Below are 27,051 nucleotides of genomic sequence, written 5' to 3'. Positions count from 1 at the left end.
TATCATACAGGAAGATTTGCATGACCTTGTAAACCGAAGTAATAGTAACAGGATGAAATTTAATAGTGAAAGTTGCAAGGTCATGCATTTAGGGATTAACAGCAAGAATTTCTGTTATAAGCTGGGGATGCATCAGTTGGAAATAACAGAAGAGGAGAAGGATCTCGGAGTACTGATAGATCACAGGATAACTATGAGCCGCCAATGTGATATGGCTGTGAAAAAAGCTAATGCGGTCTTGGGATGCATCAGGTGAGGTATTTCCAGTAGAGATAAGGAGGTGTTAGTACCATTCTACAAGGCACTGGTAAGACCTCATCTAGAACACTGTGTGCAGTTCTGATCTCCCATGTTTAAGAAGGATGAATTCAAAGTGGAACAGGTACAGAGAAGGGCTACTAAGATGATCTGAGGAATGGAAAACCTATCTTATGAAAGGAGACTAAAAGAGCTTGGCTTGTTTAGCCTAATCAAAAGATGGCTGACAGGAGATATGATTTCTCCCTATAAATATATCAGAGGTAAAAATACCAGGGAGGGAGAGGAATTATTTAAGCTCAGTACCAATGTGGACACAAGAACAAATGGATATAAACTGGCCATCAGGAAATTTAGATCTGAAATTAGATGAAGATTTCTAACCATCAGAGGAGTGAAGTTCCATAACAGCCTTCCAAGGGGAACAGTGGGGGCAAAAGGCATATCTGGCTTCACGACTAAGCTTGTTAAGTTTATGGAGGGGATAGTATGATGTGATAGCTTAATTTTGGCAATGCATTGGTCTTTGACTATTAGCAGTAAATGCGCCCAATGGCCTGTGATGGGATGTTAGAGGGGGTGGGATCTGAGTTACTACAGATAATTCTTTCCTGGGTGCTGGCTGGTGAGTCTTGCCCACATGCTCAGGGTTTAACTGATTGCCATATTTGGGCTTGGTAAAGAATTTTCCTCCAGGGCAGATTGGCCAAGGCCATGGAGTTTTTTCGCCTTCCTCTACAGCGCGGGACACAGATTACTTGCTGGCAGATTCTATGCACCTTGAAGTCTTTAAACCACGATTTGAGGACTTCAATAGCTTAGACATAGGTTAGGGGTTTGATACAGGAGTGGGTGGGAGAGATTCAGTGGGCTGCCTTGTGCAGATGGTCAGACTAGATGACCATAATGGTCCCTTCTGACCTTGAAGTCTATGATTCTATAGTGTAGGAGCCACTTTGGCAGCCCTACACCATAAGATGATTTGTCAACGTTGAGGGAGTCCTTCACGAGAAAGATTTATTGGATTTAAGTCTGCCTTTAGTTGAGTGACGGCTGCAAACCACAAGAATAGATCATTAAACCCAGTGACTGCTGCAATCAGAAGCAATTCCTAGACCAGCACTGTACTAAGCATAAAAAGTTATGAAAGCACTGGAAAGCCAACATAAGGTCCAAACTGAACAACAAAATTAGACAGAAAATAAAATGACACATGTAACTGCAGTTTTAAAACCTCTTACCCTGAACTTTGTAGAGTCGCACTGTGTGTGTCAAATGATGGAAAAAACAAGTAACTTCTGAGAAAATCCTTCCATGAGTAACTCTTATGGTAGGTGGATCTGTGAAAACATAAGGCTGAAAAAAGAAACACAAAGTTAAAACAATGGTATGAAAATTGTTTTCAGGATAAAATATTCACAGCAGATCAGTTATTAAATACGTTTAAATCCTAATTTAAAACCCCTCCAAAAATAACTTTTTATCTATATTAAATGAGTGTAGGGGTCATCTGAACACAAGACTGGGCGCTGGGAATTCATAACTTCTAATCCCTACTTTGACATTGACTTTCTTTGTAGTCTTGGGCAATTTTCTTAACCCTACCTTGTCTGAAAATGAGGATAATCTTCATTAGAGACCTTACAGATATGTTGTGAAAATCTAGTTAAAATTTGTGAAGCATGTTGGAGATTAGAGCAATGTAAGTGTTAAGTAACATATTACTGTGATTACATATATTTTAACTTCAATTTTCTCTCTCACAAAGTTATACTTGTCAGCTGCTGCTTACACACTTACGACTTCATACCCAAAGCCCGAGTCACTGTTAGATGATTTCATTTATTTTTAACAGTTGATTTCAACATAGTTTCTGTTCACATTTAACATATCAAATGAATGTACGGATTGAGCAAAGCAGGAAGTGTGAACACAGCTGAAAAAACAGGAAGAATTTTTTGTCTGTTTGGTCCAACCACTACGGAGTGATATATAGTCACTCCATCGTTAAAGTTGCAGCAGATCATCTGTTTAAAGCATGATGTTGGTCTCCTTAAAATCCACAAAATAGTCAAATATATCTGGAAATTAGTAGGTCAGTTGTGGGAGCTAAAGTAGAATGTTTCTAAAAATCTGAAGTCAACTGGACAAGGGATTCCTGATTTCGGATATCCAAAAAAGAATGGGAATTCCTGAAGTTGTCTAATACTTTTTTGCCAGTTTGTACATGCACGCGCGCACATACACACAAAAGAGGGGAAAAAATATCATCACTGGTCTGTCTTAGCTTAAACTCAATGCACAATTACTTCTGGAAAAACACAGGAGGAGCCACTACAGCATAGACTTAGCTGAACCATTAACTGCACTCCTGACAAAGCTTTAGTTCTAGTTCAGCCTTGCCCCATCCCATTCCATCTGAACATTACAGGGGATTAGGAGGAGACAGAAGGACATCTGGGTCCAGGAGCTGAAGCTGTCTCAGGAGCACAGAGCCTCTCAGACTTTCAACTCCTAGCCCCGGTTTGCTGATCCAGAGTGGGTTTGTCAGACTGGGACTACTGGTAGGAAGGCTGAGGATAGGAGCCAAAGCCCAAGGGTCATTATTGAAGATTAAAGGTACATTTCTATAAGATTCAGAGAGATGAATATTATTGTGCATGGATGTAAAAGATGAGGGTAGAAATAGGCCCCTTGCTTTTTTAGCCTCCTTCCTACTTGCTCCCCATCATCCAACCATGGGGTTTGTTTGTATTGCACTAAAAGATTTTTCCACTTGGACTTGTATGTCCTTTTGCTAAATGTCTTTCTGGCACCTCAGAAGTCAAGAACCACCTTCTCAGATACACCATGCACATGAATCTCTATGTCAGAAGCAAGCTCTTTGGGAGAAGACTCCCATATTGTGATGAAACAGGTATTGTGCTTCTGAGTGACAATCTGAAACCAGACTCAACAGCATGAATCATACTGACTATGGCCATTTGCAACAGAGTAAAGAACCATACTTGTCTAAGCAATAAGAGCTATCATCTTCAAACCATTGTCTCTTCTGAAATTTGGCAGTACATTTACAACAGAGTTTAGTATAAAGCCATATAACAGTCTCTTACAGAGTATCATGTTACTATGACCTTTTTGGTACCATGATGAGAAGCAGAGATTCTTGTTCGGGTAATTTATGATGAGATCCACTGCTGGTGTCCTCAAGGGTGGCTCCAGGCACCAGCGCTCCAAGTGTGTGCCTGGGGCAGCAAGCCATGGCGGGGCAGCGTGCCGGTTGCCGTGAGGGCGGCAGTTAGGCTGCCTTCAGTGGCATGCCTGCGAGAAGTCAGTTCAGTCCCACAGTTTCGGCGGCGGGTACGCCAAAGGTGCGGGACTGGTGGACCTCCCGCAGGCATGCCGCCGAATCCGCATTACCAGCAGACCTCCTGCAAGCGCGCCGCCGAAAGTTGCCTGACTGCTGTGCTTGGGGCGGTAAAATACAGAGCTGCCCCGGGTGTCCTGTAGTAGAGGAAAATCTGATCTGCCAGTTTGTGAAGATCTGTTTCAGCTCAGCCCTATCTGTGATTGTGATCTCTTTCCCCCCTCGGATATATGGTGACGGGGCTCATCTTGTAGGACACACAATATTCCACACCTGCACTGTTTCACAAAAGAGGGATCACGACCTGGTGTCTTCCTCTATGTTTATGTAAAACATGGTGGCCTAGCTTTCCATTTTAAACAGGACAATTTTTTGGGATACTGAGTCTCTGAAGGTCCTTCGTGCCTACAAGAACTAACCTCATCTTCAGAGCACTGAGCTAAAAATGCTATTGGGACCAAAGTCTTTTGATGGAACAGCAAAACAGACCAACAGTCTTCCAAACTTGGGGCAAAGATGTTTTCATTGTCTCATCTGCAAAGGTTGCCCAACCCTGAAGCCAGGCCAGGTCTACACTCTTACAGACTCAAGCATCCAGGGTGGAGGTCTTTTTCCATCAGATCTTTGGGTCATAGCTCACAATGTGAAGTGTAGCAGTCAAGATCTGAATTCTTTTTGCTCAATTCATTATCAACACCACCACTTAATTTTTGGGAAGGCAGTACCATAATTGTGTTTAATCGTCCCTCTAGTTATGGCTGTCCCTACCTCCCCACAAGCTCCACAAGCTACCTCCCCACAAGCTCCACAAGCTACTGATTGCTGTCCCTACCTCCCCACAAGCTCTCCTTGGGGAGACTATATCTTTTCCTCATTGCCTTGAAGGTTAGTATAGTGAGGTGAGGTTTTTCATAGAATCATAGAACTGGAAAAGACCTCGAGAGGTCATCTAGTCCAGTCCGCTGCACTCAAGGCAGGACTAAGTATTACCTAGACCATCCCTGACAGGTGTTTGTCTAACCTGCTCTTAAAAATCCCCAATGATGGAAATTCCACAAGCCCCTTAGGCAATTTATTCCAGTGCTTAACCACCCTGACAGTTAGGAAGTTTTACCTAATGTCCAACCTAAACCACCCTTGCTGCTTCTTGTCCTATCCTCAGAAGTTAAGAACAACAATTTTTCTCCCTCCTCCTTGTAACAACCTTTTATGTCCTTGCCACACATTCTTCAGCAGCTGGTTCACAGTGGAGTGCAAGGATGTGGCATTTCTATCTGATAGGGGTTCCTGACCCACGTTACTAACTATTGTAGCTCCTTTAAAGTCCTGTACTATTTGTCTTTCAAAATCCTGAAAGAAATATCTGCCATCAGAAGAGTTCCCTGTCAAAGAATGAAATTAAATTGGTTTGGCATGATTTGTTCTTGACAAATCCATATTGGCTATTACGTATGACTCTATTATCCTCTAGGTGCTAATAAGCTTATTGTTCAATAATTTGCTCCAGTATCTTTCCAGATATTGAAGTCAAGCCGATTGGTCTAAAATTCTCCAGGGCCTCTTTGCTTCCTCTTTTGAAGAGAGGTAGTATGCTTGCCCTTTTCCAGTCCTCTGGAACCACACCCTTCCTCCAGGAATTCTCAAAGACAATTCCTAACCGAGATCGCTTCAGCTAGTTCCTAAAGTACTGTAAGATAAATATCATCAGGCTCTGCCAACTTGAATACATCTTACTTATCTAAATATTCTTTAACTTGTTCTTTCCCTATTTTGGGTTGCATTCCTACCCCGCTGTTAATTGTGTTGAATATTGGGTCACAAATTTACCTTTTTAGAGAAGATTGAAGCAAAATAGAAATACTTCAGCCCCCTTTTTGTCATATGTTTATTAGCTCTCCTTCTCTGCTAAGAAAAGAGCCTACATTTTCCTTCATCTTTCTTTTGCTCCTAATATATTTAAAAAACATCTTCCTCTTACCTCCTTTGCCCAGTATAAAACTCATTTTGTGTCTCAGCTTTCTGCTTTTGTCCCTACGTGCTATTCTTTTGTACTCCTCAGAAATCGGTCCATGTTTCCACTGGGGCTCGTAAGAGTACTGAGATGTGTACTTATGTCAACCTGACTGATGCATTGTTTCGAGTTCAATGATGGCTTTACCAGGAGCCTTGTACGTGAAGCAGCATGCTGATTCACTGCCCCAGGAAACTGACTAGGACTCAGTCACAGTCTGCCTTTCCCACTACAGAAGGGAGGGAGGAACTTAGTGGAGGGGAAGTGGGATATACCCTATGTGAGCCCTACATATCCCCAAATCTAAGGTGGTGGGAAGCAGCAAGAATACAAAAGTTGCTCCACCCACAGTATGGCTAGCCAATACAAGGGACAATAAACATGTTACATGCCCTTTCTTCCTTGAGCAAACACACAGGAAGGGCTTCAGTCTGACCCTACATTAGTAATTAAAGTTCCTCCAAGGGAAAACTGAAATAAAGAATGAAGAGAAATATTAAGCTGCATGCTATCATTTACCTTTATAAAATTGTTTTCTACACCATATTCAGTTTATAGCATTTCTCTGAAAAAATATTTTTGAATTCCGAGAAATATTTCATTAATATGAATATACATGGTAACAAGTACAGATACACGGCATGTTTCTGAATTTCCAAGGAAGCTGAAAATAAACAAGAGTTAACTGAAAAGAGTATGTGATTTTAAAAAAAAAAATTGCTGAACTAAAATAATGCCTGTTTGTAGTAGATGATAGCTGAATTAGACAGTCACTTGCTCTTCCTTTTATGTTTATCATCATTTATGATGCAGTAGTGCTGAACATCTCAATGAAAGTTGGGCCGCATCGTGCTAGGCATTGTATAAACACATCATAAATAACAGCCCATCCGACAAAGAAGTTACAAACTTTAAAAAGTTTAGCATATTCACTATGTTATTCCATGTATAAATTTAGTATGTCCAATCTCAGACTAAAGGGAGAAAAAGAGAAATAGAGAGAAAGGAAAGCTGGGAAAAATGAATGAATATCCACGATACACTTTTACCATAAGATATGAAAATGAGTTCTTGGGCACTTGTGGTCATTGAAAATCCCATGGCACTTTCTGCCAGGATTTTCAGTGTCCTGTTAAAATTCCCATATGCATAATTTGAATGCAGTGCTTCACAAAAGATGTAGCTATATTTCAATGGTGGGTCAACTACTGCTTTTCTATATAGTTTGCAAAGTTTTTGGGGATCTTTCCGGATGAAAGCCTTTATTTACAAAAATAATATGTGTACTATTACCTTGGCCTCTCCATCTGGTAAGAAGAGATAAGCCCCGCTCTTATCTCTGTTACTTGTGGTTCCATACCAAGCAAGCTCCATTTTTATTTGATGGTTTTTGCCATCTTCTTTTGTGTTAATTTTCTAAAAAAAGATAAATAATCACAATGAGAGGGTGACACATTTATAGTTTTTATGCATTAATATTCTTATAAATAAGAAACACAATATTTCAAACTGTGAGCCAACACACCTTCAGAAGGCCTGAGATCCCAGAAAACCATAGTTTCATGTAGGAGTTCTCTAAAGTAATGTCATCTGCAGAATTTTGCATCTCCTTGATCTTGAAAACTTTATCTGGATTCACCTGCACATTATTTCCTCCACTAGTATATATATTATAATCAGCCAAGACCATTTCTGAATTCAGAACCTCCAAAAGCTGATAAACTCCCAGACCTAAAGGTGGTAGGTGCACCATGAAAGAGATCTGTTGGAGCAAGAAAATATATTAAAAATTTACTATCATTAAAATAAAATTTTGAAAGTACTGCACCAAATTAATGCCTGCTACATTTCTATTCATCTCAACAGTTACACCAGCACTGAATGTTGCCTAAATTTCCAAGAACGCAAATTAGTATTAGATATTAATAAGAATGTTTCCAGTTATTAAATCCAATGTTCTAATATTTCATCACAAATGAAAATTTTGCTGCTATTCATCTGATTAGTAATATTTCAGAAGGATATGATCATTGTTTACTAAAATGAACAACAGTTACAATTTTTAGTCTATTGCTATAAAGAAATATGATTTGTAATCTTGAGTTGAGCATATTACCACATATTAAGGAGATGAGCATAAAATTGTTGCTAAGGGTCAGAAATATTCTAGAAAGCAGAGAATGTTGGATCACAACACTAACATACCATTATGGATCAGAACTGGAGGATATAATGGCATGTGGCTCAAACTGCCACTGATTCTTTGCTGCTTACTTATGAAGATCTTTATATGGCTTCTAACAGAGAAACAGGGTGGGTGGGTCTCTGGAAACAATGTGCCCAGAACTCCATATGTAAAACTTTCCTTTCTCCTTCTAGAATAGCCTCTGCAGAGCCCCACACTTGAGATTTATTAGCAGTAATTAGCCTCTTAGAAGAGAGTTGAAAATAATATACACTGCAGGAAAAAGATTCTGAAATAGGAATTCAATCTGGTTTCCAGATCAAAAGAGTAATGCTAAGTAAATATCTGAACAGAGCTCCATGTAACTTTTTTTGGACAAATCTCAGTGCGAAGTTCATAGTAAAATACAACTACTGGCACATGATGATTGAGAAGAATCTCTATGATGCAATACGGTTTGAAATTTCCCAGAATTATCAAACAGAACCAAAAGCAAGCATTGACTCCAAGGCAAGGATCAAGTTTGAGTACAGAGAAATGGAGACTACATCAGAGTCCAGACCCAGAGGACTAGGGATCCAAGATCTTACAGCTGAAGTCTTTGGATCTGAAGGTCCACTTAGCTCAAATGTCATCTCAGATCCTCCTCTGATAATGCTTTTATAGCCAAACACACATACCCCTTAGTCAATAGAGTGGTGGAAACTATGCTTTTTCTTCTACTTCAGGACAACAGATAGTGGATCTGACTGTACCTGAATTTTACTTCTACATTATTCTTTGAAGTCCACATTACCCAGAGCTTTTTCTATCTGAGATGAAGATAAGACAGAAGAGCCATACTGGAACTCAAACTTTTCAATTTTGTTTTTTGCTACTGGATACCATTACCACTATATTTGTTGCATTCCTTAAATTTCCTTACACTAAGGAATATTGTGATAGTGTTGTTCATTTACAAAGACAATTTAAATTATTTTAAATACAATTTTATTGACAGAATTAACAATCCTAATTCTGAAGTACAGTATTTATGAATAAGAACATAACATAAGAACATAAGAATGCCCATACCAGGTCAGACCAAAGATCCATCTAGCCCAGTATGTGTCTACCGATAGTGGCCAATGCCAGGTGCCCCAGAGGGAGTGAACCTAACAGGCAATGATCAAGTGATCTCTCCCCTGCCATCCATCTCCATCCTCTGATGAACTGAGGCTAGGGACACCATTCTTAACCCATCCTGGCTAATAGCCATTTATGGACTTAACCATAATTTATCCAGTTCTCTTTTAAACACTGTTATAGTCCTAGCCTTCACAACCTCCTCAGGTAAGGAGTTCCACAAGTTGACTGTGCGCTGCGTGAAGAGGAACTTCCTTTTATTTGTTTTAAACCTGCTGCCTATTAATTTCATTTGGTGACTCCTAGTTCCTGAACCATGGCAATAAGCAAATAACTTTTTCTTATCCACCTTCTCAACATCACTCATGACTCTATACACCTCCACCATATCCCCCCTCAGTCTCTTCCCTTCCAAGCTGAAGAGTCCTAGCCTCCACAATCTTTCCTCATATGGGACCCTCTCCAAACCCCCAATCACTTCAGTTGCCCTCCTCTGAACCCCTTTCAGTGCCAGAATCTCTCTCCTGAGGTGAGGAGACCACATCTGCACACAGTCTTCAAGATGTGGGCGCACCATGGAGCCATACAAGGGCAATAATATATTCTCAGTCCTACTCTCCATCCCCTCTTCAATGATTCCTAACATCCTGTTTGCTTTTTTGACCAATATGTCTACAAGAACCCAACAATCCAAAATAATGTGTTAAAGTCCTATAGCATATAAATTTTAGCCTTCCAGTTTAACATTCTTATAAGTATAAAGTGTTCCTATTTTCTTAGGATTCAGCTGTACTTTTATATTGCATATACCCTGCCAGTATGAGACCTTCTAAGAATATAAAGACTTGTATCAACATTTCTTTCAACATTTTAAAAAAAATTTAGTCTTAGTACACTAATATACTATTATATTCACATATTACTATTACTATATTTCTTTGTATGCCCTGTTACATATGAATTTGCTGTGTTGACTTCTCCACTACAATCATCCCCCTATCCCCTCTTTTTTCCCCCTACCAAGAAGGAGTAAGGGGAGTGTTTTTCTCTTCTGAACTTCTCATAACAGAAGTTATGATATTAAGGCTGTGTACTCCAAAAAGCTGATTGATTAAAATGGTAATCCAAGAAAGATTAACAATGGATTCTTAAAATGCACACCTTATGCTATTATTTTTTTTAAGAGTTCCAATACATTAGTTTAATAGTTCTGTGATACTTACTTTCACACCAAGTATAAATGTTCACATCTCTCAATACTCCCTTCAACAGTGAGCATTGAATAGTTTGGAAAAAACATTTTTTGTTTGTTGGAATGATAGTATAGTACTATTACCACCATTGTAGACTTAAAGAAAGAAAGAAAAAAAGTCTTCATATCTGAGCCTCTCACTTAGTAAGAAAGGGGCCTTATTTCCTTGGCGTGAGTCTTTAATCCTCGCATAAGGAGGAGCTCAAATCTATATTTTTAATAAAAACAGTTTCCCTTAAGCAAAATACATTTAATAGTGTGGCCTGATACACTGCACACTGTAAAAAACATAGCCTTCCAGAGGATGGGAGTTTTCATTCCACTGCTCTGTGAAGCTCTAAGAGACTAAGATTTGAATCTGTGATATTGTTATTTTGGGGTAAAAGAAAAATCCTTGTATGTGTAAGACTATTAAGAAGGAAAAGTTACAAAAATCATTACTTGAAACACTTCAAAATTGGTCTCGGGGCTCTACTTGTAACCAGGGTATCGAATTCAAGTACTTACATCGCCTCAGAAATGCAATGAATGGCTATAACATCCCTGTGATGTCTAATTGCCATTTAAATTAATGAGGCTAAAGAAATGAAGTATCTAACACATGTACACAGCAGCTGCTCTTCAAACAATTTTCAACAACGTTAAAACAAATATTGCAACAAATCCACTTTTCTGACTCAAACATGGATAAACAGAAATGTAAACAGAATACAGAGATCAATGCACTTGTAGAAAAGTTAGGGGAAAAAATTCTAGTTAAACACATACACACTAAGTTTCAACCCAAAGCAATTTTAAATGATACCAAATAATAAATTCCTCAAAATGAGGCTCATTACTGAAACACTTAATTCAGTATTAAGCTTTGGTAATATCATGGAAAGTAATGAGGTTTAGAAAGTTGGTGCTATTTCTTAGACCTAAATGAAGACCAAAATGATTTAATTATTCCTTCTCTCTCACACACAGAATCTTCTTTATAAAATTGATACACTTCATATATATGAAGTCTAGTTCTCTTTATTTTCTCCTCTAATGTGAAGCTATAGTACATATCTAAGTGCAAATCAGTATAACTTACACTTTTTATTTCAAGTGACATACCTGATATGCTTCATGTGATACTGTAGTTGTTCCATCCCATACTCCACTAACCTGGACTGTAACAGGTTTCCCTGAAGGAGATAATACTTTAACTTTGGGTGAATTCACATAGACCGAAACCACTGAGAACCGCTCCTGTTCTGTAGGATTATAAACCAAAAGGTACCTGCAAAAACATTTTTGTCATATTATCTTCATGAAAATAACATTTTCTTTTCAGATTATTGTACTATTTCACACTAATTATATAAGTAGAATAATTAAAACTATAATATATATGTATACAATGAAAATGCATGAAAACTAAACAAGAAAAACAGTGGACATCTTTCTTAATGCTACTCTCTCTCATAGGCTTTAGACAGAAAGACTTATCTTATGGTACTCAGAAAAATTTTATATATGTTTAGAAAATGAGATGCTTAGGAATTTTCTTTAGCTATTACAAATACAGTCCTAATGCAAAGATTGCCCTTAATGTAAATATTTTTTAAAAGCCTGAATTATTGAACACCAAGAGTAAAAGTTTGTTCACTGTTCAATTCTGCATTGTTTATTTGTAAATTATGCAAAATAAGAACAATAGCTTCCTAGTAGGTTCAGTGTAAATGGCAAAAGAATCACAAGGCAAACTGTAAAGATTTAAAAACATTTAGTAAGAATTTGTTAAGACCTTTGTTTCTTAAATAAACTTTCAGCCTCAGCAGTGGGTTTGAGAGGGGGGAAAAACAAACAGTAATAGGAAAAATAATAGCCTTTATTGAAACTTGGTTATAACTACAGGTAAGTCTTATCACACGCGGGGGTTCTGTTCTGCTGTTATCGCGTAAAGCAAAAACCGTGTATACTGAAAATTATATCCCCAAGCCCTTTAAATCCCGCCCACAGCTCCAGCGGCTGGACCGGGACGCCATTTAAAGGGCTCCTCTGGGCTCCTGTCGCCGTGGGGAGCCCAGAGGAGCCCTTTAAATGCTGGCCCCGGCCCGGCTGCCAAAGCCGCGGGCGGGATTTAAAGGGCTCCACCGGGCTTCCCACCACAGTGTAGAGCCCGGAAGAGCCTTTTAAATCCCACCCGCAGCTTTGGCAGCCGGGCTGGGGCTGGCATTTAAAGGGCCCAGAGCTTCACCATGGCTGGAGCCTCGGGCCCTTTAGTTTGCCCCAGGGGCTACCAGCCACCTCTGTAGCTGGGAACCCCCTGGGTGATTTAAAGGCCCTGGGACTCCCAGCCACAGCTGGTGCCCCAGGACCTTTTAAATCTTGAAGCCACGCCCCCACCTGACTCCAGGCCATTCAGCGTAAACCTGAAATTGTGCATGTTAAATGCGCGTAAGTTGCGACAGACTTGTAAATTGGATATACATTCTGGTTATAACTAGATTGGTTACACATTCTTCTTCCATATGAATCATATGAAATCTGGTTATAAAGAGATTGTATATACATTCTTGTTCCATATGATCATATGAATGCAATTTAAAGTATCAATACTCATTTATGTCTTCAGAGTTACAACCTTAACTATTTCAGGATAATACTGCATGGAAATATTTCCAGGAACTTTGGATCTATTTGTAAAACATGTTTGTGTGTATGTAATCTTTCCACATAACATATTTATTATGAGAAGTGCAAAATACCATAAATTGGACTGATAACCGTATTCACCAGAAAATACAGACCTGACAATTTACAACTTGACAGGCTACAAGCCCAAGTTATAGGAGTATTCCCTTGCTATATGGACACAGACAACATGGCATGTGAAGTTAAGTGCATAGAATACTAAAATCTCCAAGGTATGATATAATGGCATAACTCCAATTATTTTCCTCAAGGTGTGTGTGAGGGAAGGGGAAGAAGGAATAAGTTTAGAGTTATACAATAAGAAGATGAAGGTAGTAATGAGTGCTGGGCAAGTTCCTAAGCACAGGAGAGAGTTGGATGACAACAAGGAGTTGCAGTAAGCCAGAAAGATGAGGCAGAAAGGATAGCTGGGAAAAAGCGATAAACTAGAAAGGCAAGAAAGATGAGAAGAGAAGGAGAGAAAGAGCATAGAGAAGGAGAGGAGCAACAGGGTAATCATAGGCCAGCTAGTCAGTTTACAACCTCTGGCTTTGCTAACTAGTTTAGAAAAAGTACAGCTTCATACCAGGCACCATGAAACATGTCACTTGTCAGCTGACAGCAGGGGAAAGATTAACTTAAGTAATGAAGTTTCAGAGACCAGCTGAAGTCCTCCCACTCAATAAATAAAGGGTTTCACCACTCTGGGTATATACCAACTTTTATTCCCAGACCAATGTTCCCTATGCAACATAGTTTTAAAGGTTAAGGATTTAGAATTATCTTTATTACATACTTGTTTTATATTTCACATTTAGATTCTCCTTTTGAATAGAAAGGTGGGAAACTAAAATCACAGTTCAGATATTATTGGATGGAGCTACAGTTAATTATGGAAGAGTTAACTTAATGGGGAAAAGTCTTGGAAGAAAAATACAATTATATCAATATATGTAGTATTTTTCTTGTGCCTGGATGTTTAATTAATATTTTTTCAAGTTCTACTTCAGTAGAACTGAAGAATTTATTCTCAGTATATAATTAAGTTATGCACACACTACAACAGTGACTAATAACTGCATTTATTTAGAATGCCATTTAACTCTAACCCTCAAATCACATACCCAGAATCATTAACTGCAAAAAAAAATTCTAGATTAATTATGAGACACCACATTTACACAGGACTTACTTCACCTATATAATATCATCATGCAGAATGCATGCATACAGTGTGGAATACAACTGCTGCGTATATCCTGCCCACATGAAACATGGAGGTAGTCTGGCACCATCTAAAGGTCTTATAATCTGAATTTATAGGTAAGAACTTGTAATAATTACCTCTATTTAAGAGGCAATTTGCAGTTATGCTACTCTCAACATTCAGAGCACTTTTTGTGGCACTGCCTCAGGGTAAACTAAGTCATATCTCCTTGGGACTGTTACCTGACTTGATGGAATTACCTCTGAGGGCTTGTCTACATCACAAAGTTGCAGCGCTGGTGAGGGGGTTACAGCGCTGCAACTTAGGAGGTGTACACATCTGCAGGGCATCACCAGTGCTGCAACTCCCTGTTTGCAGTGCTGGCCGTACTCCCGTTTTGTCTCGGGTGTAGAGGATCCAGCGCTGGTGATCCAGCACTGGTAATCAAGTGTAGACACTTAACAGCGCTTTTCTTGACCTCCGTGGAATAAGCAGGTATCCCAGCATACCTGAGGAAGCCTCTCTGGTAATCAAGCAGGTCTCCTTCCCCGCGGTTTGCTCCAGTGTTCTCCAAATCCCCCCCCCAAGCGGGTCTCCTTCCCCGCGGTTTGCAGGGGGGTTTGGGGAACACGAGAGCAAACCGCAGGGAAGGAGACCTGTTTCCCCGCGGTTTGCTCTCGCGTTCCCCGAACAAGCAGGTCTCCTTCCCCGCGGTTTGCTCTCGCGTTCCCCGAACAAGCAGGTCTCCTTCCCCGCGGTTTGCAGGGGGGTTCGGGGAACGTGAGAGCAAACCGCGGGGAAGGAGACCTGCTTGCTCGGGGGTTCGGGGAACGTGAGAGCAAACCGCGGGGAAGGAGACCTGCTTGCTCGGGGGTTCGGGGAACGTGAGAGCAAACCACGGGGAAGGAGATCTGCTTGCAGGGGGGTTCGGGGAACACTGGAGCAAACCGGGGAAGGAGACCTGCTTCCCCGCGGTTTGCTCTCGCGTTCCCCGAACCCCCCTTGAAGCCGCCCAACAGCGCTGCAGTGTGGCCACATCTAACATCACTTGCAGCGCTGGTTGCTATAAGTGTGGCCACTCTGCAGCGCTGGCCCTATACAGCTGTACTAATACAGCTGTAACAACCAGCGCTGCAAAATTGTAGATGTAGACATACCCTGAGCCCGTTTTCCCTGGCAGCTTGGGATTCCAGAACCCTGCCTTGTTGAGCCAGACAAGTTAGCCTGCTCCAACACAGACCCAGGTCTGGTCCATGCCCCCCAAAGCTGCAGACTTTAACCAAAAACCGCTCAGCAGGTCACCTATCTCCAGCACCCAGACACCCAGTTCCCAATGGGATCTAAACTCCAAATAAATCCATTTTACTCTGTATAAAGCTTATACCGGGTAAACTCAAACTGTCCGCCCTCTAGAACACTGATAGAGAGACATGCACAGCTGTTTGCTCCCCCGGGCATTACTAATAAACAAAAGTGATTTTATTAAGTATAAAAAGTAGGATTTAAGTAGTTTCAAGTAATAACAGACAGAAGAAAGTAAGTCACCAAGCAAAATAAAGCAAAAACATGCAAGTCTAAGCCTAATATATTAACAAACTATTTACAGGTAAAATCTCACCCTCAAAGATATTCCAATAAGCTTCTACCATAGACTAGACTCCTTCCTAGTCTGGGCCCAATCCTTTCCCCTGGTGCAGTCCTTGTTAGTTCCAGTTCAGGTGGCAGGTAACTAGGGGTTCTCTCATGACTGACAGCCCGCTTTGTTCTGTTCCACCCTCTTTTACAGCTTAGGCACAAGGCGGAAATATTGTGTCTCTCTGGGTCCCCATCTCTCCTTCTAAATGGAAAAGTACCAGATTTAAGATGGATTCCCGTATCATGTGACCTGGTCACGTCCTGTGAGACCTCATTCCTCATTGCCCACGGGCTGGCCCACACGCACACAGGAAGGCCATTTACAGGTCACTGATTCTGAACAAGGGCGGCTCTAAACATTTCGCCCATATGATAGAAGCTTATTGGAATATCTTTGAGGGTGAGATTTTAACTGTAAATAGTAAAAGGTCTCTTTTTATGGGAATATATCCTAGAGGTGCTCTTTATTCGAGTCATGTTTGTTTTGGAAGCCTCATTCTTTCCCTTCTCTAGAAAAAATAGATTCTTGTTAGCTTGTTACCTGTTAGGTACTGATCTATGATTTTATGACTGCCTGATGCAATATTTTATTGTTTGTTTTAATTTTACAATGTTCCTTAAGGAACTTAGCCCAAAACTATACTAAGAATTTATAAGAAGGGACAATTGCTTGACTGCAATTCTCCTTCTTCGAAGATATGCAGGATTCACATTCCACAATCCTACACCAAATTAGAGGCTGTTTTTGAATTGAGGTACTGTTCAACATTGTAGTTTTTATCTGAAAAATTTTTGTTTTTGTTCATATAAGAGACATTTCAGTTGGTTATTTCAGGAGCAGGAACTGACTGGAAGGTTGTAGAGGCAGCTGTTGGTGTACATTGGCCAGAGTGTCAAAAAATCTGTATGATGCGTGCTGCTACAGATTTTGCTGCTTTCAAAATTTTGGCCAGCTCAAATAAGGATAATCTCAAAACAGGGATTAGGAAAATGCAGGCACCCCTTCTTTAGAAGCAGCTCTATGGAACAGAGCGAAATAAGATTCTACGTTGGAAGGCAAATACAAGAAAAAGTACCTTGAAAAAAATATGTAATGAACATTATTGTAAAACCATGAATGAAACATTCTTGAGGCTTGCAAGAAGCTGCTTTGCCTCAGATAGCATGATCCAATGAGACCCAACTGCTGGCTAGCCAAGAAATGACAATAAAAGACACAAGCCTATAGTCATTTAATCTATTGAGATTGTTGGCAAGAATGTTTACCCAAAAGGAGAAAGAAAAAAAAACAGTTGAGAGGACCCTGAGATCTTTATTTCATTTCAAATAAAGCCACATGGACCATACTGCAGCAAACCTGTGATGAACCACCTCACTGGTATGGGCAGGCTCATAGGGGAAGAATATTCACAAAATGATAGGCTCATTAAGGTGTTATTCCATCAACAACTTGGAAAGGAATCTTGGATTAGCTTGCAGATCCACCTTGTTCCTGGAAAATATGCCATGCAGGGGTTGGAAAATTTCTACTGCATTGGGAGATCTGATAAGCCACATACACTTTCATCATTAACTCACCAAGAGTAGGTCACTGAAACCTCTATATCTTCAATGTCATCTACCATAGGATTGCCACTTGCACTTAAGCAGTTTACTATGCTTCACTAAGATGTAGGACCATTAGCACTAACTTGACAAATGATGCTTCCGACTGCTTCTAGACCCTCCGCATCAAGACCAGTGATCCTACCGATACAGCCAACTCTCAAGAGTCAGGCATCAGCATTAGTGAAAAGAGCACAGCTCTTGCACAAGAATTCTGACAGTCTTTGATGAAGGATCTTCCAGCTATGTGCTGAGGATAAGACTGTTGCTGAGGCAGCCTTAAAAACAAACCTGATGAATCTAACTAGGTCTAAGATCATACACTGCCCCAGAAGTTCCCTGAATCTGTTTCCAAGTCCTGGCTTGTGTTTTAACAGTGGCATGGTGAAAGGCAACTTCTCAAGAACCAGAGCTAATGTACCACCAATTTGAGGCAGCATTAATGCCACCTCTTCAAGAAACCTGCATTTATGATGCTGTCAGTGCACATTGCTTTGAGGCAACCTGGGGGTTGAATCTGTATCAACATCAAGTCCTGGTGCTCAGTGGAAGAGTCTGATTTGGGTTTTTAGTTCAAGGATTGATCCTTTGAAGCAATGTAAGTCCGATACTAAACAGTCCATGGAGTCCCTCTGGGGAGCTTCCAGGAAGAATTTTTTATTTCCCACAAAATGTGACTACTCTGAATGACATTTCCAGACAGATCTGCTCAATTATAATGCAGCGGACACAGTCATAATGCTCATCCATGACTAAAACTTTTCTACTACAGGTACATTGCTTGAAGCCGCTGAACTTCTTTCCTGGAGATGCAGAAAGAAAACCTAAAAAAAGAAAGCATCACTGAAAGTGAGTATCCAAGGCTAACAAGAGATGCAGCCAAGAATCTAGAGTATGCACCAAAGCAACAAATAATCCTGTGCAGAAAGGGAAAAAAAAGGGATGACAGAAAAAGAGCCAATAAAGTGTGAACACAGAAAAAGCACTGAAAGAGCAGTGTACATACATATTTTAGTGACTTACTCTTCTTTATTATATTTCATTATTAAACGCAGTTGTAATGGATCATAGAGCATCTAGTGCCCATGAGAGAGAAAAATTATTGTATACTAGAGGAGAGCTATGAGTCTAGAGAAATCTTACCTCTAAGATTTGAAAAATAATTACAGATTACATATAGATTTATGGTAATCTTGGAAAATGGCATTTTAATCTTTACATCATGTTACACAGTGAACTAATGTGCTATTTCTAGTTTATGAATATTTCTTCTGTAGTCTCAACTTATTATAACTGGGACAAGGGATAGCTCAGTAGTTTGAGCACTGGTTAAACCCAGGGTTGAGAGTTCAATCCTTGAGAGGGCCATTTAGGGAACTGGGGTAAAAAAAACCTGTCTGGGGATTGGTCCTGCTTTGAGCAGGGGGTTGGACTACACGATCTCCAGAAGTTCCTTCCAACCCTGATATTCTATGATTCCATGATTAAGGTTAAACATCCTTATTAAACGCTACATGCTACAGTATGTTTTTCAGCTTGGAAAAGAGGAGACTAAGGGGGGATATGACAGAGGTATATAAAATCATGAGTGATGTAGAGAAAGCAAATAAGGAAAAGTTATTTACTTGTTCCCAGAATACAAGAACTAGGGGTCACCAAATGAAATTAATGGGCAACAGGTTTAAAACAAATAAAAGGAAGTTCTTCAGACGGTGCACAGTCAACTTGTGGAACTCCTTGCCTGAGGAAGTTGTGAAGGCTAGGACTATAACACAGTGTTTAAAAGAGAACTGCATAAATTCATGGAGGTTAAGTCCGTTAATGGGTATTAGCCAGGAGGGGTAAGGAAGGGTGTCTCTAGCCTCTGTTTGTCAGCAGATGGAGATGGATGGCAAGAGAGAGATCATTTGATCATTGCCTGTTGGGTTCACTCCCTCTGGGGTACCTGGCATTGGCCACTGTTGGTAGACAGGATACTGGGCTAGATGGCTTTTGGTCTGGCCCAGTACGGCCATTCTTATGTTCTTATATGTTCTTATGTGATGCATACAGGCCAAATAAAATCAGTCAGCTTGCTGAGTGGCAGATGCTTATGGAGAAAATGTGGAGATAAGGCAACAGGCACACTTTTTCCCCTTTACCCTTATGGATACTCTCTGGTGACAATACCACCACCTTGGGTAGTTTCTGCCGGAGCAAGCAGATGGCAGCAGGAATTCAACAGCACTGCACTATCAGGAAACAGAGCTAGTTAAGAGATACAGGACCTCTGAAGAGAGAGCCCTAACTTTCTGCTGATCCTATAAAATCTGCATGGCTCCTCACAGATCTGCTAAGTTTGGAAGTGCATCCAATGGGCTTTTCTTAAGATGACAAATATGAGGACATCTCCATGAGGAAACAGTTTGAGACTTCCTCCCCTCAGATTCCCATCCCAAGAAGAAGAGACATTTTCAAAGAGCCAACTATTCACTTTCGCATTTCAGAAATCCTGCTGTTAGTGATTTGTTAAAAGAAGAGAGGTGTAGCATAGATTGAAAAATGTAAATATCAGAGGAGAGTCTTATTTACTCACTTAAAAGAGTTAACCATTTGCCCTTTGACACATGCCATGGAAACAAACAGATTTGGGCCATGTGATTCAACAATGTTATGTGACCTCACTTGAGCAATATCACTCTATACAAGCAAGATTACATTATAAGAAGAGATTTAGAAAATGTATTAGAAAATTTAGAAAATTCTCATTCTTCTGTTGAGGCCTACCTTCCACATTAGTCAACTACTTCAGCCAATTAGATATGGAACACCCTCAAGAAAACAGCACTCACAGTGAACACAGATACAATGGCACAATAAATAAGAATGATAAATTTTCAGAGAAAATACAAAAAGCCAACACCAACCTAAGACAACACTTTCTATAAAAGTTACACATCTATGAGATATTCCAAATACAGGCACTTCCTGTGATTCAGACGCAGCATTTATATCCTATTCTAGAGCACAAAGCTACTCTCTCATTAAGGATAAAAGGATTAAATCCAAAGGCACTATTTTAAATTTTTCTTTTACCACAAAGCTGTGAAGTGTTCTGAAGTCCAAGATGGGCTTGAAGCCCCCTGACTTTTTCAGGATCAGGAAGTACCTTCACTAAAATCCTTTCCTTGTTCCTCTTGTAGTGCAGGCTTTATTAATCTGTATTTAGAGGGAAAAAAATCTGTTTCAGAAGAACAGAAGATTTGAAATATGCCATATCACTTCAGTCTGTGCCCTGACAGTGTTGGACTAACTACAATGTTGATTTAAGCAACATGAGAAGAAAGACTGAAGGAGAAGACCAGACACTGCAGCTAAGAAATAGTATACAAACATCTTGATATACTGAAAGGGAATATTCTCTACTTCCAAAAAAAGACTTAAAAATACATGCACAGGGTCCACAAGGTTCCATTTTTTGTAACTCTTGGCTAGAATAGTTATTTTAATCAATGAAGAGCATTCTCTGCTTTGTGAAAACACTTCGCAGAAAGATATCTTTCAAGCTCAAGTAGTGGTACTGCAGTTCACAAGCCATTTCCATAATAAACCCAATGCAACTTATTTGTAATGGGTATCAAGAACTTGTTTCTAAGAAGATGCAGCATTCCTCAATTTCGATATTATGGTCTTTGCCCCGGAAAGAGAGATATCATTTATGAGTGTCAGAAAATGACACCTTCATAATGCAACAACTGCACTACTGTTGCAATCAGAAATAAAATAAGCTACAAAATTGTCAAAATCATAGAATCATAGAAGTGTAGGACTGCAAGGGACCTCAAGAAATCATCAAGTCCAGCCCCCTGCAACATGGCAGGACCAAGTAAACCCAGACCCTCCGACAGGTTTGTCCATTCAACCTGTTCTCAAAACCCTCCTATGATAAGGATTCCATAACCTCCCTTGGAAGTCTATTCTAGAGTTTAACTATCCTTATAGGTAGAAAGATCTTCCTAATATTTAACGTAAACCTCCCTTGCTGCAGATTAAGCCGGTTACCTTCTTGTCCTACCTTCTGTGGGACACCATTCTCTTTATAATAGCTCTTAACATATTTGAAGACTTATTAGGTCTCCCCTCAGTTTTCTTTTGTCAAGATTAAACATGCCCCATTTTTAAAATCTGTTCTCATAGGTCAGGTTTTCAAAATCTTTCTTCAATTTTGTTACTCTCTTCTGGACTCTCTCCAATTTGTCCACATGTCCCCTAACATGTGTGGCCCTGAACTGGAGATATAGTACTCAAGCTGAGGCTTAATCAGTGCTAAGTACAGCAGGACAATTACCTCCTGTATCTTATATACAATACTCCTGTTAATACACTCTAGAATGATATTACCCTGTTCCACCCCCTCATAACATTGATGACTCATATTCAATTTGTGTCCCACTATAATCTCCAAATCCTTTCAGCAGTACTATGACCTAGCCAGGTATTACCAATTGTGGAGTTTTGCATTCAATTTTTCCTTTCCAAGTGAAGTATTTTGCACTTGTCTTTAGTGAATTTCATTTTGTTGAATTCAGACCAATTCTCCAATTCGTCAAGGTCGTTTTGAATTCAAAACACTACATAGAAAATCTTAAATTTTAATTCATTTGTGAAAAGTTGCAAAGTTAAACAATTTAAAACAATGCATAAACTAGTTTCTACAGTGTACTTTTGAAATTGTAACCACAGCAGATAGACTACTGAAAGAAACTAAGCAAATTAAGAATTCAAAACAGACTATCACTACTTCATCAAAAATAAGAAACCAATAACTAGAGGACAAGGATAATTATATACAACCATTTCATGTAATAATGGTTTATGATAAAAGTTTGAAAACTTTAGAATTTATTACAGTACTTGAACTCAGAAGCAAAGGGATGCACAGTCAAAATCGGATATTCACAGAGAAATACGTTAATTTCTTACAACGCTTTGAAGAGTAATGAGTCACTGAAGAAGAGAGATGTTTTCCTGTATTATGTTTTCCAAAAATGAACCAAAAGCAAGTCTTCACAGTGATTATCTTTCTTGTTTTTATAGGTCAAAATATGTTTTTTTTCTCTATTAAAGGAACTGTTTTCTGACTTTTAATTTTGGTTGGCTTCAACAAACAAGACTGCCCCCTCACAACAAAATGCATATACATACCCTGATCTTATTTATCACTTAGTTTTCAGTATTCCAAATAAGCTGTTAATAAAATACCAGTTACTTATGCAAATTACACAGAACCAATACGGAGGTCATGGGGCACTTAGAGTTTATTTAAAAAAATAGCAGATATGTTCACTCATACAGTAAAAAGTACTCTTCCTATCTAAGACATTAAAAAAAACAACCACCACACACTGAAGAGAACCATCTTTGGTTTTGTTCATTTTCAACAACCATTTCTGAGAGAGCGTTTGGTGTGAGAAAAAACAACAACCCAATTTCACTCATGTGCTTGATGATAAACTATCAAAATCAATACTCAGCATGAACTGTCCATCAATTTCAGTGTTATATGAAGTAGCTAAGTAGATTATATCAGAGAAATTAAAAATGCAGCTATTTAATCACAATAATTATGCTCATAAAATTCCATGATTGTCTTAATTCTAAAATATTTGAACTACTCTGATGTGATGAAGTGATCATTCAGTCCAAACCTATAACTAAAATGTCATAAAAATGCAAATACTTTCTTTTGAAACGCATACTTTTAAATGGTCCCTCTCTCTCTCGCTTGTCTGAGAATAAAATAAAAGCAATAAAAGTCAGTGAGAAGTTCAACTTTAAAACCGCTGGCAAGATATAACCCTTTTTGCAAATGTTACTGCAATCTTATTCAAAACAAAACTCAAGCAATATTTCTATCAAAATTCAATTCCAAACCAGTTTGTTATGCTAAGGAAGAAAATTATAATATTATAATTATAAAATTAATTTGCAAAAAAATATTTGCAAACTCATAGATGACAGGTGAGGTCCCAGAAGACTGGAGAAGGGCTAATGTAGTGCCCATCTTTAAAAAAAGAGAAAAAACGAGAAGCTGGGGAACTACAGACTAGTCAGCCTGACTTTGATACCAGGAAGCTATTAGAGCAATGTATAAAACATTCAATTTGGAATACCTGGAGGATAAAGGGGTAAACGCTAGCAACCAGCATGGATTTATCAAGAACAAATCATGCCAAACCAGCTTGATTTCTTTCTTTTACAGGTAACTATTTTGGTCCATAGATGGAATGCAATGGACATAATATACCTGGACTTCAACAAGGTTTTTGACATAGTCCCACATGACATTCTAATAAGTAAGCTGGAGAAATGTGGGCTCAACAAAACTAACATGAAGTGGATACTGTGACAGACCCAGGCCAGTGAGGTGCAGGAGTCTGGTATAGGGCAAATATACTGGTCACTGGGTGAGTAGTTTTCTGTTCCCTGAGTGACCAGAGCAGGGTCTGCACTAGAGTAGTCAGGAACTTGCTAGAACCAATTAAGGCAGACAGGCTGATTAGAACACCTGCAGCCAATCAAGGCAGGCTAATCAGGGCACCTAGGTTTTAAAAGGAGCTCTCTCCAGTCAGATGGGGAGGAGCCAGAGGAGAGGAAGTGCGTGTGAGGAGCTGGGAGCAAGAAACACAAGGAGCTGAGACTGAGAGGGTGTGCTGCTGGAGGACTAAGGAGTACAAGCGTTATCAGACACCAGAAGGAAGGTCTTGTGGTGAGGAGAAAGAAGGTGTTTGGAGGAGGCCTTGGGGAAGTAGCCCAGGGAGGTGTAGCTGTCACACAGCTGTTACAAGAGGCACTATAGACAGCTGCAAAATCCATAGGGCCCTGGGCTGGAACCCAGAGTAGAGGGCGGGCCCGGGTTCCCCCCAAACCTCTCAACTCCTGATCAGACACAGGAGTTGATCCAGACTGTGGGGGAGATCACTGAGGTGAGCAAATCTGCCAATAAGCGCAGGACCCACCAAGGTAGAGGAGGAACTTTGTCACAATACATAATTGGTTAAACCACCCCAAACAAAGAGTAACTATTAATGGAATCATGTCAGTCTGGAGGGAGGTCTCAAATAGGGTTCCGCATGGATCTCTGCTCTAGGTCCAGTGTTGTTCAATATCTTTCTTAATGATCTGGATGTAGGAATAGAGAGCATATTGAACAAATTTGCAGATAACACAAAGCTAGGGAGGGTTGTCAACACTTTGGAGGATAGAGCTAAGATTCAGAGGAATGTTGATAAATTGGAGAACTGGACTATAGACAACAAAATGAAATTCAGCAATGACAAATGTAAGGTGCTTCACTTAGGGGGGAAAAACAAATGCACAAAAACAGAACAGGGGATAACTGGCTTGGCAGCAGCACTGCTGAGAACGATCTGGGAGTTGTGGTGGATCACAATCTCAGCATGAGTTAGCAATGCAATGCTGCTGCAAATAAGTAAGTAAGTAAATAAAATAAACAAACAAATGTCATTTTAGGTTGCATTAACAGAGGCCTAGCATGCAAGTTACAGAATGTGATAGTACTGCCCTACTTGATGCTGATTAGGCCTCAGCTGGAGTCCTGTCTCCAATTTTGTTCACGAATGAAAGGATTTGGAGAAACTGGAAAGGATCCAGTGTTGAGTGACAAAGATGATCAAAAGAATGGAATGCAAGCCATACAAGCAAAATCTAAAGGAACTGGATACAGTTAGTTTGGAAAAGAGGAGATTGATAGGGTCTTCAAATACTTGAAAGGCTGCTTTAAAAAAAGATGACAAGAGAACAACTTTTCCCATTTGTGGCAAGACAAGAAGCAATGAGTTCAAACTACAGCATAGCAGATTTACATTAAATCTCAGAAAAAACAGTAAGAACAGTAGGACAATGGAACAGACTGCCTAGGGAGCTTGCGGAAGCTCCTTCTTTGGAGGTTTTCAAAAGGAGGCTGGATAACCATCTGACTTGGAAGGCTTAGACAAAACAAATCCTGCATCTTGACGGGGGTTAGACTAGATGACCCTTGAGGTCTCTTCTAACCCTGTGATTCTTTGCAGTTTATTAACTCTGTATAGTTTATACACAACACTAGTATTCTTCATTTATGCTCATATTTTACATGCTAGAATATAATATTTAAGAAAGTCAAATGTTATTTTTATTATGCTAGTCAAAGAATTTACTCTTATACAGTTTTTTATTCATATGTAGTTATAAGAATCATTTTATCACTTATCTCAGGGTCCATGTACAAATGTAACAAAATCTACATGGTGATCAAAATACACTCTTATTCAGAACTCCATATCCTTATGGAGACTCACGTAAACTCATCCTATACCTGAAAGATGGGCAACACAAACAGGACTTGAAATTAGACTTGCCAAATTCTAAGATTATTATGCCTCTGGGTGATGTTTTAATCTTTGTAGTTCAGCAAGACACCTAATTTTCCAATAGCACTTTCCACTGCAGCTTTCTCAGCCTTGGCTCAAGTCCTCAGCACAGGCTTTACTTCCCATCATTTCACACTACAAGTCTCCTTTACAACTAAGTTACAATTCTTGTGCATATATTCCTTACCACATATTACATGGATAATGTACTCTTAGCATGCATTACAATTGTGTATTCTGACAACAGTAGCAAAAAAATCTTGTCAAGTTCTTTCTTTGAAAAAGTAATAGCAACTTTACACTGACTTTTTTTTCCAGAGGTAATCAGTGAGGTTGATTGACCTACTGTCCAAATGAGATCAGAATCGAGATGAGAACTGATTGGCTACGTATCATTGTGAAAGATGACTGATGTAATATTTGAGGGCTGGGGAGGACAAAGGCAATTAATTTCCTCAAATAAAAGTATGCCCACTATTTGTTACTCAGGTTGGGAAACTGAACTTCTGCTGTATCCATCTGCAGCTAGATATTGAGATAGGAGCCATAACTAAGGGGGGGGGGGGGTTAAATTTGGTCTTAGCAAGACAACTGACTTTGTATTTCAAGAAACAGACCTGACTGTAATTATGCATGGCTTTGTCACCTTGAGTATAGTCTAATACAATGTGTTCTACATAGGGCTAAACCTTAAGACAACTTAAAAAATTCAGCCAGCACAAAAAGTTTGCCTGCTTATTAAGAAATAGGTCTCAGAAATATTACATCTGTGCCCTATGACTTGCAGTGAATCATTTCATTTCTGGATAAATTTTAAGAAGCTTGGTTTGACCCTAGGAAACCTTATGTTATTTGAGAGCTAGATATGTTAGAGACTACCTCTCTCTTCCTGTGATATTCTAACAACTTCAGTGAGATGGGGTACCTGACCTGACAGACCTTTGACTTCAATTCGATGGAGAGAGGTTCCAACCTACCTGAAGACCAGTGATGGTTGACCTCCTGCCATCCTAGCAGCAGGCTCCTACATGAGAGTCCCCTGTTACCACTAATTACTACAGGCAGGGGTTGCACTGTGGGTCAGGGTTCCCCCTGTGGGTTGTGGCTCAGGCTCCAACAGCCCAGTCCTGCTATTCTCCATTGTTAAGAAGCCCTGTGATAAAGTAGGATGATGCAGTTCCTCATTCACCAGGCCTTCTGAATCCTGGAACTACTTTATGTAGGACCAATTGTATAATGTTCTGTACTTCGATATGTGCACATGAGATTGTTACTTTAGCATATACCACATTACATGAATGCCTGGCAGTTATGAGAGCTGAGCTGAC

The 27,051-nt window shown here is 39.6% G+C and overlaps 1 protein-coding gene across 2 annotated transcripts in view; it reads right to left on the bottom strand.

Moving 5' to 3' along the window:
- Positions 1–27,051, bottom strand: part of MAN2A1 (mannosidase alpha class 2A member 1) — a 200,208-nt gene that overhangs the window by 64,801 nt on the left and 108,356 nt on the right. For both annotated transcript variants that reach the window (XM_050945620.1, XM_050945619.1), the window contains exons 13-16: positions 11,303–11,468; positions 7,162–7,398; positions 6,930–7,052; positions 1,500–1,614 (exon numbers count right to left, since the gene is read on the bottom strand). In XM_050945620.1, coding sequence (XP_050801577.1) covers positions 1,500–1,614; positions 6,930–7,052; positions 7,162–7,398; positions 11,303–11,468 — 641 coding nt within the window. The remainder of the gene's footprint in view (positions 1–1,499; positions 1,615–6,929; positions 7,053–7,161; positions 7,399–11,302; positions 11,469–27,051) is intronic.

This window comes from Gopherus flavomarginatus, chromosome 3, assembly GCF_025201925.1.
Source record: "Gopherus flavomarginatus isolate rGopFla2 chromosome 3, rGopFla2.mat.asm, whole genome shotgun sequence".
Taxonomy (NCBI): domain Eukaryota; kingdom Metazoa; phylum Chordata; order Testudines; family Testudinidae; genus Gopherus; species Gopherus flavomarginatus.
The sequence above is the reverse complement of the archived record's forward strand: the minus strand, read 5'-3'. Positions and strand labels throughout refer to the sequence as shown.